Below are 19,112 nucleotides of genomic sequence, written 5' to 3'. Positions count from 1 at the left end.
AGCTGTGTAGGAATGGCAGCTCTTGTCCTAAATGTGTCATGGGCATGTTGGCAGTCTGCATTTGAGGTCTTGAACCCTGAATGCAGTTACTAATGCTGACACCAGTTCTTGGGCTAGCCCAGGTCAGCTCATGCAGACCTTGTAACACGTGCTCTAACAGCTGCACTTTTCCTCTGGGAAATGCCCTTCCTCCAGCCAAGGCTATTCCCTGAGTGAGAAATGGTGACACCACCAGCAACGTGTCTGAACTTTTGACTGATTGTGGTAGGCTGAGCCTGGCTGGACTCCAGGTCTCCACCAAAGTCACTCTGTCACTCCCCACCTCAGCTGGACAGGAAAGAGAAAATATAACAAAAGGTTCATGGGTTGAGATAAGGGTGGGGAGATCACTCACCAGGTACCATCATGGGCAAATCAGGCTTGGTTTGGAGAAATTAACTCATCAACAATAAAATCAGAGTAGACTAAGTAGAAGGAAAGCCAAACTATATAATACATTCCCTCCTTCTTGCCAGGCTCAATTTCACTCCTGATTTCTCTGCCTCCTCCTTGCAACAGCACAGAAGAACTGCAAAAGGGGACTATGGTCAGTTCATTGCATGTTTCTGCCACTCTTCCCCCTGAGGGAAGAATTCCTCACTCCTCATTCTGCTCTCTAGCATTGCTCAGTGCATGTTTTGCCTGTTACCTCTCTCAGTTACTATCCTTATCTCAAATTCCTCATGCCCCATGTTGGGCACCAAAAGGGACTGTGGTGGGTTGACCTTGGCTGAACATCAGGTGCTCACCAAGCCCTTATTTTCCCCATCAACCAGACAGTAGGGGAAGAAAATAAGATGGTAAAAGCTTGTGTGTCAGGGCAGCTAAAAAAACGAAAAGCAAAGATATATGTGGAAGCAAAGAAAACCAGATTTGTTCTTTACTTCCAATCAGCCAGTGGTGTCCAGCCTTTTAACATTTTACAGCAGCACATTGTTTAAGTAGAAACAGATGCATTATTTCTGTGAGCATACATCTTAAATTAGAATTTGCTCAACATCTGGTTGTACAAGGTACAGTATATTAAGTCCATGACACATCTTTTGTAGCAAAATCATAATAGAAATAACTCTGAACAAATATCCGGGAGCTGAAAAGGCCTAAATTCTGAGAAAATTAGGATTGGGGGTTTGGCCACATTCTCCAAGTGGGTATTTCAACTTTGCTTTTGGAAAAGGAGCTGACAAACTTCCTAATAGTTATTAGTTTTCAGTCCTAATTATTTCATTTTTAGTAAGCCAGTAACACTGAGAAAAGCTGGTTCATTTTAGTCATCAGTCCTTGATCAGTCAGAACTCTTTATACTTTGTAACCTTTATTCTTAGATTCCTTTCAATTCCCAGCAAGGCAACAAACCCACATCTTTATATGTGAATTCTGTGCATGAGAATTTCTTTGTCTGAACTCATTTAAGAACTCCCATAATGATACAGTGAAAGTTTATGGTATTTCCTCCATCATGCTCAAGGTGTTTGTTTCATATCCCATGGGGTATAAATCAATATTGTAATTTAAGAAGAAAATAACACTCAGATTAAAATCTCTCAGCAGGAAGAAGAAGAAAGCATTGCATGTTTTTAAAGTTTAGTCAGGACAGGGATTTTTGCTTCAGTGATATGTAAAGCCCTCAGCTGGACCTATATTTTAAGAGAGAATAGATAAAAAGAATTTGTAGCCAACTAAAACTATTTTATTTAATTTGAAAAGCAAAGTTTTGAATTTATAGTTACTATGACCAAAAAAGAAGAAAATAGTCTGTTTTTTTTTTTTAATAAGTTCTTATTCCTTTTAACAATACATTATGTATATTTAAGCATATCACAGTCAAATCATATAGGCACTATCCTGGGTTGACTGAAGCTGGGGGAAAAGAAATGTTCTACATCAAGAGATGAGCTCTTGAGCTTCCCCTTCCCTTTCTCTATCTTTGTAAGTCTCCATTAGAAACAGTAACAATCTCATCACACGTTTTGTATCAAATAAATAAATAAATAAATAAGTTATGCAGATGCCAAATGTAGGATGTATAGGTACTCCAAAATCTTGCACGTCAGCTGAATTTTTAGTGCAAACACTCTATACTGTTAAAATAAATCTTTTGAAAAAAGCTATTCTTCCCTTTTACTGTCATACTGCAAAGAAAAATAAGCAAGACATTGTAAAATGCCAAAAAAGAGAGTTGTCACCCAAGAGCATATTAAAGGCAGCAGATAAATTGTTGTGAATTCCCAGCAATATTTCATTTCAAGCAACTTTCCATTCTTGAGTGCTAGAAGTGACCCATTGTTGAAAAGCAATGTGATTTGTGACAGTGGTGGTGTGAGAGTTCAATGCAGGAATCTGCAAACACACTTTGGTTCTATTTCAGCCATTGCAGAAGCAGGCATAAAAGACAATAGTTAAAGATTTAGATTTTTTTAATGTTTCTTAAATCTGTATTTAAGCAAGCCACAAACCACCCTTCCCCTCATATCAAACTCCTTATAAATGACACATCACTTCAGGAGAGAATGATATTGACAACTAAACCTTCCTAAAAGTAAATATGTTGCAATTTATTCAGAGATACAAGCATGTCTCACCTTGTCAGCTTTCAGACTGTTGAGCTGAGATAATAGGTGCAACTTTCCATTAAAGGTCTGCTTTAAGCCTGGTAGATAAGAACACAAAAATGGGACCTTAAAGAAGATTCCTAAATTTTAGCTGTGAGCCACTTAGGGCATTGATTTTCTAAAGTGCTGAGCACTCTGCAGTTCAGGATAAGGAACACCATTAGGTGTTCTTATATGTGGGTGCTTTGGGTATTCAGGCTATGTATATAAGTGCTTAAATAGATTTTACTAAAACTGCTCTACAGGGATAGATCTACAGGCTAAACACTGGCTTTACCCAGATTTCAAGGTGTCAGATGCTGTGGTCTGATAAAAAGCTCTGTCAAAAATTTTCAGATGTGAATTCTGGGAATGTAATCAAGATGAAAACATGTAATAGAAGCATAATTCAGAATGACTGTAATTAGTTTCTCTTGTTTATCCTATGATCTTGAGCCTTGACTTGATATTCACATCAGATCAAGATGTTTATATGCACTTATTCTAAGTTGAAATAGCTCTGTACTGTGCTTGGTTAGTTAGACAATGTTGTACAAATATATTCCAAGGCATTTTATTACAGAGCTGCCAGTGACAGCCAACTCCAGACATTAGGCAGTACTGGATGGAATGGTTATTCAGGACAACAAGAAATTATTGGCTGAAAGAAGCTTGGGAGTGGTCTGTGAATACTGGAAAAGAACAGCAGACAAAGAAGGACTGATTTAGCTGGGGGATGAAAATGTGACAGGAAGATAAGTCAAGTCAAGAGAAGAAAAAATAAAGGGAAAAGAAATATGTGCAGATGAAAAGAAACTAGAAATAGAGATATCAGTGCAATTGTACAGGGCTTTGTCATCAATAATTAATAGTTTTGCCATTACAGAAATTAGAAAAACAGTCAATAATGGGATTGAGAACAAGTGATGTGATCAGAGCAAGAGATAGGAGAGGAAGTTTTTTGGTAAGGACCTTCAAATTAAAATGGAACACAGTAGTAGGCAGTGGGGATGCATAACTTTGGGAAATCAAATCAAGATATGCTTGACTCGTAAACATACTTGGATTTCACCAATGTAGTACTCTGAAACCAGTGACTCCCAGAAACATTAAATGGGAAAAAATTGCACATCCTGAGTATATATTTTTTTAAAAACACAGCAGAAACATACCACAACTGTGTCTGTACCTCACTGGAAGACATTCACAGAGTAAAATGAAATTTTTTTCACGAATCCTGAATGAAGGACATACTTCAGGTTGTCATCTTGAACTCTAGCCCATTACCTTAATGGATTTAACTTAGACCCTTAATCACATATAATATTGTCCATTGGTGCAATGATATTCTTCAATCACAGAAGGAAGTCAGGTAATTGGCAGCCTGCTCACAGAACCACTGGCCACAACGGGCTGCTTTGGCTGGTGCTGAGTTTCTTGGCCGTGAGGTCAGGGGGACAGGGCCACCCTCCACAAATCCTGATATTCAGCAAGGATGGTCACAAGGAAGCTACACTCTTTTTGGCAGCTTGGTACCTCATTTTTCTGTCTGTATTATGACTGAATTAGGGAATGTCTGCAAGTTTTGCAGCTCTTATCTGCAGGAGGTGCTGCTGCTGCTGCTTTGTGTTCCTATTTGCCAGCTGAGTGAGTTCAGGTAACTGCTACTGGTCTTTACACCCCAGATACCTGCAGCCTTGTATTGATACCACAGTAAGACTTTCCAAGAAAGGAAAAAGACACCAGAGAGGTTAATTCAGCAAAGAATTCTGTCCCCAAACACTGAAGCAAGTGCCACAGTGAAAGCCAATCTCATGAGACAAGTAGGATGGACTTTGACACAGTGTCCACATCAAGCAGGTAAAATTAACTTGCTTTCCTTGATAAATCGTAAAATACATTTTTAACTAACAAAAGTCTTAGCTCAATAGAAGCCTTCATAGGCTTCTTTTCTTTTTTATCACTTTATAAAACTTTTTTCCTGTGCTCTGAGAAAACGGCCCACAGGTGAAAAGAGGATTGTCATTGACTCACGAGCATGAGTCACCTGGAAAAAGACTTGGCTATTAGACCTGATGTACAGATCTTTCTCTTTAGGTGTCTATAGAAGACTTCTCTGTGAAATTCTAGCACACAACTTAGCTATATTTTTTGAATTCAGAGAATCTTTTCCATCACAGAATAATCTCAGTTCCCCTATGATGATGTTATTATTCAAGTACTCAAAAGGAAATTCAGTGAATCATGTAAATATGCTATTATTTATTTTGTTAATACACACTAACTTTTGAGAGCAGAATTGACAAAGTAAAATCAACAAGGTAATAAAGTAACCAAATTCCATCTTGTTTTCAAATCAAATGAAAAGCATAATTTTAGTGGAAAAGCAAATAGTGGGGGGAAAAAAACTATCTGAAAGACCTGAGGGAACTGGCCATAAAATCAGCTACAACAAAAAATCAAACCAAAGTCTCAGAAGAATCTGGCCTTCACATGCCTAAGTCAATTCGAGACATCACAGAACTTAAAAGGACAAAGAACTGGTAGGAGATGACAGCTTCATATCTGAAACCCAGTCAGGTTTCAAGGTTAAAGCCATATTTATGTTTTCACAGTTTTTCTTCCTAATTTTTAAGGTTATATCTATGAATATTATAATATCTAATCTGAAAATTTCTAATAGGTTAAAAGGCAATCTATCACCATCTTTGAAATATGTTAACAGATCTATAGTTAAATTAGGCCATGAAAAATGGCTAAAGGTTGTCTGTGAAAAAGCTCTTTTTTATGACAGAGATAATTGAACTCACAGAGAGGAAAGTATAAGCTGAAAATTATTTAGAAAATTCATCATGAAAGTGTGCCATTATATTAATTTAGAGAGAAAATAACTTTTTCTTTATTATTTACCTATCTCTAATGAATTCATCTTTCTCTGAACAGACGGGCTAAGTGAATGTCAAAATGTTAATGATGAGCAAGTTGAAAGTTAGAGTTTGACCTCAGTGCTGAGCAGCCAAAACAGTATTTCTGATGTCCTTGTAATGCAACATGAGATGGATCTTTGTGACACTTTTTTTCTTTTTTGTTGAAAGATAAAAGAAAGATGTTGGTGAAAAATTTAATTCAATCAATTTGTTGGCATTTTTTTTTCTCTTCTCATATCAGTGTATTATGCAATGAAAATGTCCTAAGAGAACTGAAAATTTCACTTCAGCCTGCATATAAAATGATTTACATTATTCTCAAAAGCTCATTCTTTATCACCTCAAGATAATGAAGGTGACAGAATGAAATATGAAGAAGGGAATTTAAAGTCCTGTTACTAATTTTTAGCTCTGCATATTAGCTAGAGTGCACACTGAATCAAATTTTTTTCCATTTTATCAGTGTTTGTTGAGTAATTTACAGTCAGTGCCAGTAATTGCCCAAGTAATGAAACCAATGAGAGCACCTCTGTAGTGAACAATAATGAGGAAGAACATCCAAAGTACTGGGTGATAACTAAACTATTTCAGACCCCAGAACATGTAACTTCTTTTTAAAATGAGTGTTCAAATATCATTTAAGTGTTCACTTAGACATTTTTCATTATGAAGCTTCATTTTAGTTCTTAATTTTCTTAGTGCCCTAAAATAAAAAAAATAAAATAAGCATCTCTATTTAGTGTTAGGACTACAAATAATTTTGTGAATTCTTATAATGAAAAGGCATTTTCTTTTAGTAAGTTTTAAGTATGGAAAACATTGATTAAAAAAAAAAAGAGAGAATGAAATGAAAAATTTTGTTGAACTTACTTGACACTTTATGGTGTTCACCATTCCTTAAATAAATATTTTGCTATTATTTCTATTTTACTAAAGTACAGATTCAGTGAGGAAAGAAGTTCTCCTTGTAAAAATTTAGTCGAAATATGTCTTAGGACATGTATCTGGGGATATTTAAGTTTGAACTTGTGTGTCTTGAAAATCACCTAAGTGTTGCAACAAATTATGGGGAACTGCTGACATTAAACAGTAGAAAATTTGGGCTATTTCTGCTCCCATTTACAAGGGTTTCATAGGAGAATATGCTGTTTACTTCTGTTAAATCCATTTTAATTTACATAAGTTTATTGGAATGGAAAAAAGGGGTCCATTTGGGTTAGTTATTTGCCCATTATGTGCATATTTCTGTACATTTCATTATAAAAAAATCACAGCTGAAGAGCTGTTATAATGCTCTTGGTCAAAGTTCAGGGCTGTTGCTCTGTATCCTCCTTCCCAGTTTGCTAAATAGAACAGACCAAAAAATATCTGCTCAAAAAAGGGCAGGGAAATACAATATGTTGTTCTGCCTATGCTTCTCTGTCAGTAGCTGAATACAGTGTAAAGGAATAACTGTGGTGATCCTGTAGCAAGTTAGTGTTCGCTCACAGAGAGAAAATCAATATTTCGATCAAACCAGATATTAGAACAGCAGAGAACAAGCTCCCAGGATACAAAGAGGAAATTTTTTACAATGAGGGTGGTGAAACACTGGGGCAGATTGCCCAGAGAGGTGAAAGATGGTCCAGCTCTGGAAACACTGAAAGCCAGTTTGTGCAGAGCTCTGAGCAGCCTGATCGAGCCGGGGATGTCTTTGCTCATTGCAGGGGGGTTTGACAAGATGACCTTTAAAGGTCCCTTCAAATCCAAAGTATTCTCTAACTCTATGATTCCATGAACTGAATTGGTCAAAAAAGATGGCTACACTTTTGCATTGCATTGTTTTGGTATGGATGGATTTACAGAGGGACAAAAATAAAAGTACACAGCTTCCACGCACAGTGGATTTAAATACAATGCTTGTCACTGATGTACCCAATCAAAAATAAGTTTTTAATCAATTTAAGCAGAAAAACATATAGAAAAGCACATGGAAAACTCAAAATCTCCTTTATATGAGAGTATAAAATGTGTGTACTTGTTTAGAGGAAATAAGAAATAGGTCAATATAAGATTCATTAACATTTTTTCATCAGTGATATTCTGCAAAAAATGGAGGGTCAAATGAGCAAAGTATATTATAAAGTGTAGAATTTGGGAGCCTGTGACTTATTTCCATAACAAAGAACTGTATATTAAAGAAAAATGAGGTGTTTGTGCTATCTGTAAAGGAGACCTAGCTGCAGATACTGAATCAATAGCTTACTGCTTTATGAAGCTGAATTTTAAGTTAATACATTTATTCAGATATCTATTTTCAGATCTCTACATAAGCACAAGAGAACAAAGTTCAATATTGTAACCAAAATGCTTGTCATTATCAGATAAAAACAAAAATATCACAATTGAACACATACTACATGTGAAATACTAGTGACAAAAAGGGACCCAACCTCCCTGTATTTAAATCCATGAGAAATTATATAATAAAAGAGAAAATAAAATCCAGGGGTTAACAATAATTATTTTGAATATGTTGTCCTTTTTAACCTTATTAGATGTTCTTCAAACTAGTTCTCTCAAAAAAACAAAATTATAAATTCTCTGCATGAGTTGCTGTCACAGTTCCACCAATGAAGAAGAAAAGGAAAAGTTGTCTTTTATGTTTCATATTAGGCATACTTTGTCAGTGCTGTTAAGTTACATTTCTGTGGATTAGATTTCTGTTAACTGGTTGATTTTTGCCTGTCATTGCCTCAGAACATTATTGATGTCATGATAAGCACTAGTGAAATAGAGTTTTTTTCAGTAATAGACTGTTTTGTCAGATGCATCTTTTCCTTTGTAATGTCTCTCTCTCTCAAATAATTAAGTCTTAGATGAAGAACAGCTAAAAACACATGAACATGCTCAAATAATTGGAATGTATCCCTTATATCTATGCCTTCTTTCATAAGGATCAATACACAGAAGAGCAGGAAAGTTGTATCTTCATCTGCCCTTGAGAGAGGGGAGATGGTGCACAGCATCCCCTCCCTGGGTACAATTTTGCTGCTAACAGGGAATGTACTTCTGTCTGCAAGAGATTTTTCCAAAGATGCTTTTAGGTGGGTAAAAGACATGTTTTGGAGTGTGAAGAAACCATACAGGTCACCATGACTCAGATGGTCTGTCCAACAAGCCTTTAAGTACATTTTCGGTATCTGAAAGCAAGCACTGAACCTTATGTACATTGACACTCTTATAAGAGTTTCAGATTTGTTAGCATAACTACTAGGAGTGAATTCATCTTTAAGTAAATTTTTTAAGATTTTCTCAAGCCATTCAGCCATGAAACAGGATTTTTTAGTTTTCTTTACATCTGAGCATAATTACCAAAGGCCTCACTGAATATCCCAGAAGAATATATTGATGGGAAAATGGCTAAAAATGCTAAGCATGAAATGTGCCATTGTGGGTAAGCTTCTAGTGTGCCCCCAAAATGGCCGTGCAGAATAAATATTCTCCCATGGCACATTTCACCTTTCAGAGAAAAAGGAACACTGGTAATCTAAATTTTTTTAATAAGTCATGAAAAAGGCAGTAGGTATGACTAATTTGTCCTGGTGTCTAATTAACAATGAGATGAAAAATGTATTGGAGTCTACTATGTTTTCTGCATCTGCATTGACAACAATAGCAAAAAGCCTGGCTCACGTCTAGACATCCAGAGGTAGATATCTTAATCTGTAGATTCAATATCAGTAACAGAATTGTAATATCTGAGGAAATAAATAGAAGGAGAGATTTTCTATTTTATGAGAAGATACTGAGTAAAACTATTAAGCTGTGTAAGTGTTGAGAAATATAGGTAGTGGGTACAGCATCAGAACTTAAGTATAAGATAATATTGAATATTCATTTCTGAACCTTTATATACCATGTATCTTGTCACAAAAATCAGGGAAATGCATACTTGTACATTCTCCTTTTTTAACCTGCTTTTATCTAAACAAACTCCATGTGGAATATATTGTTTGATTTTCCCTGGAAGACAAACTGGGTTCATGACCAGGGTAGTCTGAAGAAACTTATGGAAGAAATCACAGTGTTCAGCATTTTGAGAAGCCTATTGAGAAGCACTGCTTGTTTATCACAACTTAAGCATTGACAGAAAGCTGACTTATGTTTTGTCTAATAATTACATTCATCCAGTGCATATTTAAGCAAATATCTTTTTCAGAGGAAATATTTGGACATTTTCCTTATGAAGGTACCTAGAAACTCCCTGATTTTAAAGAGAGGTTGTTGCAAGATGTGTTTCCAAAAGCAAGGTAGCATGGAAAAAGCAAAGTGTTCAATTTTTTTTGCTCTGTCCTCCCCTGAATTCTTCTCTATCCAGATAAAATGCAGAGAGGTTGATGATGACATCCAATGCAACTACCAGGTTTTCTCAAAAACTTGTTATTTTAACTTTTTGTATTACAAATGAAATCATAATAATTACAGTTCTTCACAGTGCCCTGCTTTTTTGTCTTCTTTTATTAAAATTGTATTGTTACATTATAGATAGAGGAAACATTTTGGACCATTCAAGATTTTTCTTCTATTTATCTCCTACAGCTCAAAGGGCGACTTTACTATTGTTCCCCTGCATTACCAATGAGAATATTTTTCCTGGATTTAGTACAGTCTTTCTATTTATTTGAGATTTCCTTATTCCTGATCTTACTAAGTCTTAGGATGTTCCATTTTATTGGTTGCATTTCAGATTTCAGACCCATGGTTCTGTTGTTTCAATCCAGGATCAGTTACAAAAGTTTCTATACAAATAAATCACAAAATGCAAATCCTGCTAATTGGGATAAATTAAAAGGAATTGAAGCGTTGTAGATCTAGGCTGAAGTAGCTTTTGCTTTCCATTTGAGATTTTAAAAAAACATTTGTCCTTTTCATTTCTCTATGACTATATCAGCAAAGACTTTAACTATTACATACAAAATTTTTAGGATAAAAGCATTTCAGCTAAAATATATCTTAATATAAGGGATTATTGCAACAGTTTTTCTGTTACTGTGTTTGATGGTTCATGCTTAGAAACAGTTGAAACTCTTAAGCATGTGCCTCCTTAAATGAAATTATCTTTCTTGAATCACTAGCTAAACCACTTCCATGACTTAAATGACACTTTGCTCTTTTTCACATTCATGTCTTACATTTCTGCTGTATGATCAGTACTTGACCTTAGTTCATTTGATGTCTGACTTCAGAGGAGTGTTAAATCAAATATAGAAGGACCTGGGTATTACATGCTGATGAAAGTATCAGTGCACAACCGTTTGTACTTTGCTTTTTTCAGCATTTGGCCACTCCACGGTGGCAGGAGATGGTGCCTGTGGCTCAGTGCAGACAGCACTGCATATGCATCAAGTGCCATTCCAGTTCCACAGGGAGCTTTGTGGGATGGGTTAGGGAGACCTGTGGCCTTGCAATTGTAGAAAGAATGGTCATAAAGGCTAGTAAATCCTTCCCTATCTACCTTACCAGTTCAATGCAAAAGCCACAATTTCCTCTTAGTCAGGAGTTGGAATTTGAAGCTGATTCTTCTGTTTATATTGCAGTAATACTTGCCCCCTTATAAAAATATGACTGCTGCTTACATTCAGTTTTAGTGAGACTTCAAAACTCACCATCAGTTATCTCTCCATGGAGCAGGTTCTGCACACTTAGCTAGAAAGCTTTTTTGGGTCGTGTTTTTTTTTTTGTTTTTTTTTTTTTTTTTTTTTTTTGTTTTTTTTTTTTGAGACACGAACTAAAATATGCTGGAAAATAAATCAGTTCTGGAACCTTAGTTAAAACACAAGCACTAAGAAAACAGTTTGACTGCCTTCACAGTAAAGGGCTACTCAGTCAGTACAGAGTTCAGGATGCCAAATATATACATATAAATAAATACAAATATATTTATGTATATATATGCTTTCAAATTTTGGCACTTCTGATAAGTTCCAGACTGACAAAAAACTGCAATAACAGTGAGTCTTTCACTGGCAACTGGCACTCTTCACACACATTTTTAAAACTTCTGTTTTAAAGGTTACCATTATTGACTGGGGTTGAGACTGATCACACTAGGTCAGTTCAAAGTTCTCTCTAGCCCAGTACTAGGTTTCATGGAGGACAAATACAGGGCTACAGAGGTCAAAACTAAAGCAGAAACCATGCTTGTCCTGCAATTAAGAAAATATTGCAGTGTATGTTAGGGCATATAGATTCTTTCTTGACCATGGTCTTAAAGCTTGTGAAAGTCTCCTCTCCCCCTAGCATTTAAATCTTCTTGTACTCAGTTATTTTCTGTAGAGTGAATAAATACAATTGGAACTGTACTAAGAAACAATGAATCTACAGCCCATTAAGAAGTTCTTCCTGTGCATTTCATCAAACTGTTCAGAGCTGCAGCACAGTTCTACAGGATATTTTCTCTATTTGCCACGTTCAGACAAAGTTTACAGAGGAGGCTTGAATTACTTCCTTTCAAAGAGAACCCCATGTGTGCACCAGATCTGGTCCCTGTGGGCAGCTCTGAGCCACACACATGGAGGTGGCATGCAGTCACAGGGATGGGCCTGAATCTACTCTGAAGCAAAACTCTAAAATGTAAAAAGATGCAAAATTCAGGCCTTGACATAAACCAGCTCAGTCTATTAGACTGCTGATATTACACCAAATTATTTGTTAAGGTAGACATACTCACTGCCTCCAAGCTTCTGATTTCTGTTTATAAACTCCAGTATGAAAGTGATTTTCGGCTTCTTAAATCTCAGAATTCCCCACACTGGAAGGAAAACATTAGGATTGTGTATGTTGTATCTATCTTTCAATTGTCAGTATGATTAAACCATTCAGGGGCACAAATACAGCTTTTCATTTTAGATCAAAAGCCAAAGTAGATAAGTGTGACTCTTGACAGCAAGTTGTATGCAATAGGAAACCAAAATATGTTTATAAGTTGCAGTCCTTCCCAATGCTCTTTCTGATTATTGAATTCACTCTCCATTATTTGGCTTTGATTTGAGCATAAAACACAGTATAATTGTATGGAGGCTGGTAAATTTGTACTTGAACAGAACATTAACTATAGATATAGCATCTCTTATGGAAACCAGTTAAAGGTGATATTGATACATAGGAGACACAAGGGCACTTCATAAAAGCAAGAAAGCCATCAGTTTAAAAGGCTACATGAGAACACATATGAGTTTTGAAAGAAAAAAGAAATTAGCATTTCTTCTGAGATGGGCAATATTCTTCTGAGGAAAGGATGGAAATGTAGCCATTTAAAAGTATAATAGATTCAGATCTTTAGAAACATCCAAAAACATTGGCAAGAATGGTGGATTACAGGAGGCAATTATTCTTTCCTTTTTAAAATTTTCTAATTCTTACGAGAAGAATGAAAGGTACGGATAGTTATGGATACATTAGTTGCCAGGTTGCCTAGTGGCATGGTGTAGTCCAGTAATGGATATAGCATATTCTCTTTTATAAAATTAATTAAGACTTCTTAAACTTAAACTAATTTAGTTCAGGAAAGGGCACATGGTATTCTTCTGAAATGAATCCATGCAGATGCTGGAGGAACTGCAATTGTGAACAATTATAAACATTTTAAAATAGATTGTCAGTATCCTGTGGGTACTCTCTGGTAGCATGGAGAGGTTTGCATTCCCACTGTTTTGGCTGATATTACTTCACAGGGCAATAAAGCAAGAGACATTGCAAGAGAGGCTTTGCACGCCAGGAGGAAAAGGTCGCTAAGTAGTGGCAGCTATACAATAGCTTTTGAATCAAAAATAGGAGAGAAAAACAGTCTGTTACAGTTCTGAGACTCAAATTCCACCAGTAACAGAGAAAAAGAGAATGTTAGTAAACCTGAAAAAATGACCAGCAGTTTTCTTGGCATCATTCAAGTTGACTGAAATGGTATCAAAGCCAAGCTATCTGCTCCTTTTTTTTTTTGTGCTTTGGAGAAGCAACTCATCCTCCTGTTAAAAATTTTAAATTTATATTAATTGTGTAATGCAACCAATGATAAACTAGATTATCTATATCTTGAACATGTTAAATCTTAGAAATATTTTCCAGTTTTTTTTTCTCAGAATAACTCATTTTTTTCTTTATCTTTCCTTTTGCTTTATGCTTTAGGCCAGGTCTCATACTGTATTTGGAATATACACTATAAAGTTCTTCAAAGGCAAAAGTTGGAGTCAGTTGTCATAAATGTGGCCATCATCAGAAACTCTAATCTACAACCACATCTTCTCTCAGTTATGAGCTCATAATGGAAAAAAGTATTAACCTCCTTTATGTGTATAAATGAAGTTTGCAGCAATAATAACTGTTGCTTTATATAATTTGATAAAGTATAATGTTTGATAAATAGAAATAAATGCAAATTAAAATATCTATATTGCTGCACTAGGTAAGAAAGGACATTTTCCTCAGAGGTTAATGACTTGCTGGTTTGAGGAAGAGAGAGAAGATCCTATCCAAACTACATTTAAAGAGAAGTAAGAGCCACTGGTGATCCAGGAAGGAAACTTACTCAAGGTAAGCTGTCTGTCATTATTTTCAATGACAAGAAAAGATTTTTGAAATTAAATAAAAATGGCATATACATGCAAGTTATCATTCTCTCCAAAACATCTTTCTTAGGAACATAATCTGAAGATGCATAACTGGCAGGAGATACAAGTTCCTGAAATTCAGGGTATGTGCCAATTTGCTACAATTTCTAGAGATCTTCATTGAGCTTTACAAGGATTTGATTTTGAAATAATCCAAATATTTTATTTTCTGACACTTCTGTCTTTATAACTTTAGATGATAATTTTTTGGTATTGTAAAATAATGGCATGGCATTCTAATGGCATTTAGAATTATTTAAAGATATATGGATCACATACATTTCAGGATATACTTCCAAAATATCCTTACAGCACACCAAATTTCAGCAGATAATCCACACCATACTTCTGCATAGATGAGTTTGAGAGACACTACCATTATGTCTAAATGGGTTAGACATGAAATGGCAACTGTTCTCAGCTGAGAAATTTCTCTTTTCTGAAGGAAGTTACACTTAATGAGTACACTTAAATCTTGATAGGTCACATGCAGTTTAGGATATAAGTACACAAAAAAGAAACTTAGATGAATTAATATAATAAAGACTATATATTTCAAATGTCTTGGTTTTTCTCCAGCTAAGTCAGAGGACAAAATTGTCAAGATTGTGAAATTATGTATTGTTAGAGAGGATGTAACAGCTACTTTTCAGCTATGTAAAGTAATGAACCTACAATACTAATATGAGTGTTTTCTTCTGCAAAGATTTTGTGGTGCTTTTTTTTTTTAATCATGGTGTTAAAGATGACATAGCAAAATATAGTTCTGGGGAAAATTATTCGAGACAAAAGTTATCTCACTTTTTTATATTTCATATGAGCTAAATATGGGCAAAGAAGAGTTTTGGCATTCAGAAGCTATAAATTAGACTGTATTGCAGATCTATCTGTGATGGTCTAGTGCATGGAATGTGCGTGGGTTTATAACAATTTCTTTCAGAAAAATGACTAAGGATTAAATCACTTTTAGTTAGGAAAACCTGTGCATTGTCTCCCTAGATATTTTTAGGCTTTTGCTCTTTGATACAATTGGAAGTACTGAATGCATATGGGATGAGGCAGATCTATTATCAGAAACACTGATATTTAAAAGCATTAAATAGTTTGTGTGCCTACACATTTGCACATTCAATTTGCTATCACTTTTCCTAAAGTGCACCTTGTCAGGACTTTCTATAAGCAGCCCTACAATTCCCTTAAGGTACCTTTGTAACCCCTCAGTGTAGCCAAAGAACACATAAGTAGATGATTTTGAGTATCCAGATCATAATTTATATGAACACTGAAGCATGGAGAGAATAGTGATGATGGCTCTAAATTTACCAATCTAATTCTATGAAATCACATGTCCTTTTCTTTCTTTTTTCTCATGAACTGCCAGTCTTTCACTGGAAGGGACAATGGAAAATAATAGGTCACTTCTAATCCCAATTGACAAGGATGAGCACAGTCAAAATTTCCTTTAATAAAATATTTTTAGAAAAGTTAATAATAGTAAATTAGTAGCAGCTTCCCATTATATCCTGTTGCTTTCAGTCTCAGCAAAACTTCTACTGGGAGAAGTGACCATAAAAGAATGAGAAAATATGAGGTTAGGGAGAAAAAATGGTACAAGTCCTAGAGCCAAAACTTACACTGTATGTAAGGATCAACAGCTCAAACAAGAGAAATAAGCACTATTATTTGCCACAGGTTTCCCAGCAGCATCAGATTCTAAAGCAGATGAATTTGGAACAATGACAGTAGCAAATGTCCAGCAAAAATGCTAGTGACAGGAGGCCTTCCAGGCTGGTGTCCTGAGGTGATCTGATACATCAGAATAAACCACATCCAACAGTAATTCTGTCTGAGCACTCCCTCCTCAGGAAGCCAATCAAACCCAGGGCTGCAAGCAGCATAAGCATCATGTCAAAGGAAGGGATTCTGCCCCTCTATTCTGCTCTTGTGAGACCCCACTGGAGTAGTGTGTGCAGTTTTGGTGTCCCCAGTGTAAGAAAGACATGGAACTGTTGGAGTAAACCCAGAGGAGGCTATGACATTGATAAGAGGATGGAATCACCTTCTTTATGAGGGAGGTGAAGAAATTTGGGGCTGTTCAGCCTGGAGGAGAGAATGCTGTATAGAGATCATTGCACAGGGACTAAATCACAATGGAACTGTACTCTAACCAATAGAACAGGGAGTACAAGCCCAACAAAACTGGAACAAATGTTAAATTGTCAATGTTGATGCATGTGTTGTATGGGAAAAGCAAGGATTTATTTGTGAAAGTAATACCTGAGACATTTGTCTTTGACACTGAAAAAATGCCATTTTGAAATACATCCTGAAAAAACTCCTGAAACTGTACTTGTATATGTTGGAAATAGATGTGTCTGTATGAGAACTAATTGTGGCACTATCCTTCCAGACAGCACCACTGTAGAGATGAGCAATCGCTCAAATGTCTGTAATTTTACCAGAATTGTGGGAAGTGACTTTAGTTATTCAGCTCATGTCACAACCTACTGACTGCTGTAATCTAACTGCACATCATATAGATATTTACTGCCCACCCCACACTGGAATGAATTTTACATTGGTAAAGAAGCTACTGCAACATGATGGCATGTGTCAACTGCTAGAACATGCTGGAAACAATGGACAGAAAGCTCTAATCCATGTTCATCGTGGAATAGATACTATGTTCTGGAAATAGTGAAGAATGAAATCAGTGCTGGCGGGGCACTTTATTCATATGGTTACCAACAGTAACAGAAACTTTAAATCAGATGTTGCACCCCATAATCACTTTGCTAATTTCCATTGTATTATACTTGTTATTGTACTGTTTTTTATGTTAGAGTGTGGAGAAAAGCTAGGTGTTCCAAAGACCACCTTGCATATATAATACTACTCACTCATGCTTACACTCACGTTTAACAAAACCTTGATAGTTAGGTAATCTAACAAAAGAAAATTCCCTCAAATTACAATTAATAGGGCATGAATCTGTTTAAAGAGGCTCAGAGGCAAGAGGCAACCACACTGCCACTCTGTGGAGCAAGATGGACTGGGGAGTTTTTAACAGGAATGCCTTTATGCATTTAACTGTATACATCTTTGTGTCTGTATGTGTGGATATATTGATTTAAATATCCTCTAGTAATACAGCATGAACGTCGCTGCTCAGATCTATAATTAAATCACTGTTGCAATTGTAGTAAACTCTATCAAATCACTTTGTAAATGTTAAATTAGTCAATGATTGAGTGCTGTTAAACCCTTTTGCATCCTTACCCTTTAGAAACCCTGTAAGTTACATGTAAGTAATTCTAAATTACTTCTAACTTGATTTTCCTTTGCATGTTTTACTATGTAGTAATTAATAGAGTGAACCTTGCCATTGACTCTGTTAAAGTCACAGATTTATGGCAAAATCTCCTTTGACCAGTACCTTTGACAATGATTCTTTTAGTGGCCTAAAACACTCCTTCATGCCAAGAGAGGAGAGATCATTGATGGGGCCCAGCATTAATCACGCTTGCAATTCCTTAATGAGAACCATGACAAGAGTCAGGGAATTTAAATTAGTTTCATAGAAAATGAATAACTAGGACTGGATCTTACTTTAACTTTTTCAAATTCTGCATTTGTACAGTCTACCTCGAAGCTAACTGATCCTTGGTCAGTGGAATTAAATTAGCACTTGTAAGGTACAATGCATTTGACATGTTTTGTACACTAATTGTGTTTATTCCAAAGGACATCCATGTCAATAGATCAGAAGAAAATACCTACTTGTAGATTACTTAATTTGTTAAAATGACTTTCACTCCTTTCTTTGGATTCTGAAGGACTTGACTTCACTGTATGGCAGAGAATTCTGGTCGCTGATGTGCAGTCACAGATGTGTCTGGTAATGAAAGCAAATAACTACTTTCAAATAAAGCTGAGGCTTCCTGCTAGACATAGCAGTGAAGTGCTACTTCAAATAGTACAATTCATCCTATAGAAGGCCTGAAGATCCTCTATACATTTCAGTGCCTAATTTCTTGTAACAGACCCTATTTTAGGAGGCAGAACTAAATTTTTAAGAGGGCTCTTAAACACATTATTTTTGGTTAGGTTTTGTTTCGGTTTGGTTTATGAAACCTTATTTTCAATCTGGCACCATGAATGGCCACTGCTGGAGAGAATTATGTTTGGCAATGTGTCAATATATTGCAGGCAAAATACTCAGAGGTTAATGAGTTGACCATCCCAAATTGTCTTCTGATAAAATTCTATAAGCATGGGTTTTATTACTTAACACACTTCTAAAAATTATATTTTTTAGTTTTAAGAGCTGAGCTGAAGAAGTACTATAAAAATCCTTCAGCCACCTGTGTATTTCTTGCTATTATGAAAAATTATATTTTTTATTATTTTAATTTAATATGTCATAAAGATTAGGAAATCATATTCCCAAAGAAATAAGCATTCTCTAAAATTGGCACATCTAGAGTTTGCTGTGGATTCTAAAGAAGACAGAGTTGACTCATTTGGTTTTCAAATGGACTCATTGAACATAGCACATATAGTGAAGAATTAACTAACTGTAGCAAAATGTTTTTCATAACTGCTTCTCTCTGCTGGAAATCCCACAATCATACTTAAAATCTAAGATAATGAGAAAGCCTCTAAGCTGAAAAAGTGATCCCTTTAATAATTTCAATTCCAATATAACATATAATTTTCTAAAAAACAGAAATTTTGAAATTTCTAAATTTTTTTCCCAAATTCAAATTGAAATACTTTCCAATAGTTACAATATATTTTTGCTGCAGATCCTTATAACACACTGCTATCTGCACTGGCATCTGAGTAAGGACAAAGAGTCTCTTGCTACACTTGGGACAGCAGTAGTGACCACAAATGTATAATGGCTC

At 35.6% G+C, this 19,112-nt stretch overlaps 1 protein-coding gene across 3 annotated transcripts in view; it reads right to left on the bottom strand.

The window, feature by feature from the left end:
• IL1RAPL1 (interleukin 1 receptor accessory protein like 1) overlaps positions 1-19,112 on the bottom strand; it is a 678,558-nt gene that overhangs the window by 79,181 nt on the left and 580,265 nt on the right. For 2 of the 3 annotated variants that reach the window (XM_021552988.4, XM_077781655.2), the window contains one exon: positions 12,270-12,350. The exons of the other annotated variant lie outside the window; for it this stretch is intronic. In XM_021552988.4, coding sequence (XP_021408663.1) covers positions 12,270-12,350 — 81 coding nt within the window. The remainder of the gene's footprint in view (positions 1-12,269; positions 12,351-19,112) is intronic. 3 annotated transcript variants of the gene reach the window in all.

Source organism: Lonchura striata, chromosome 1 (genome assembly GCF_050655825.1).
Source record: "Lonchura striata isolate lonStrDom1 chromosome 1, ASM5065582v1, whole genome shotgun sequence".
Taxonomy (NCBI): Eukaryota; Metazoa; Chordata; class Aves; order Passeriformes; family Estrildidae; genus Lonchura; species Lonchura striata.
The sequence above is the reverse complement of the archived record's forward strand: the minus strand, read 5'-3'. Positions and strand labels throughout refer to the sequence as shown.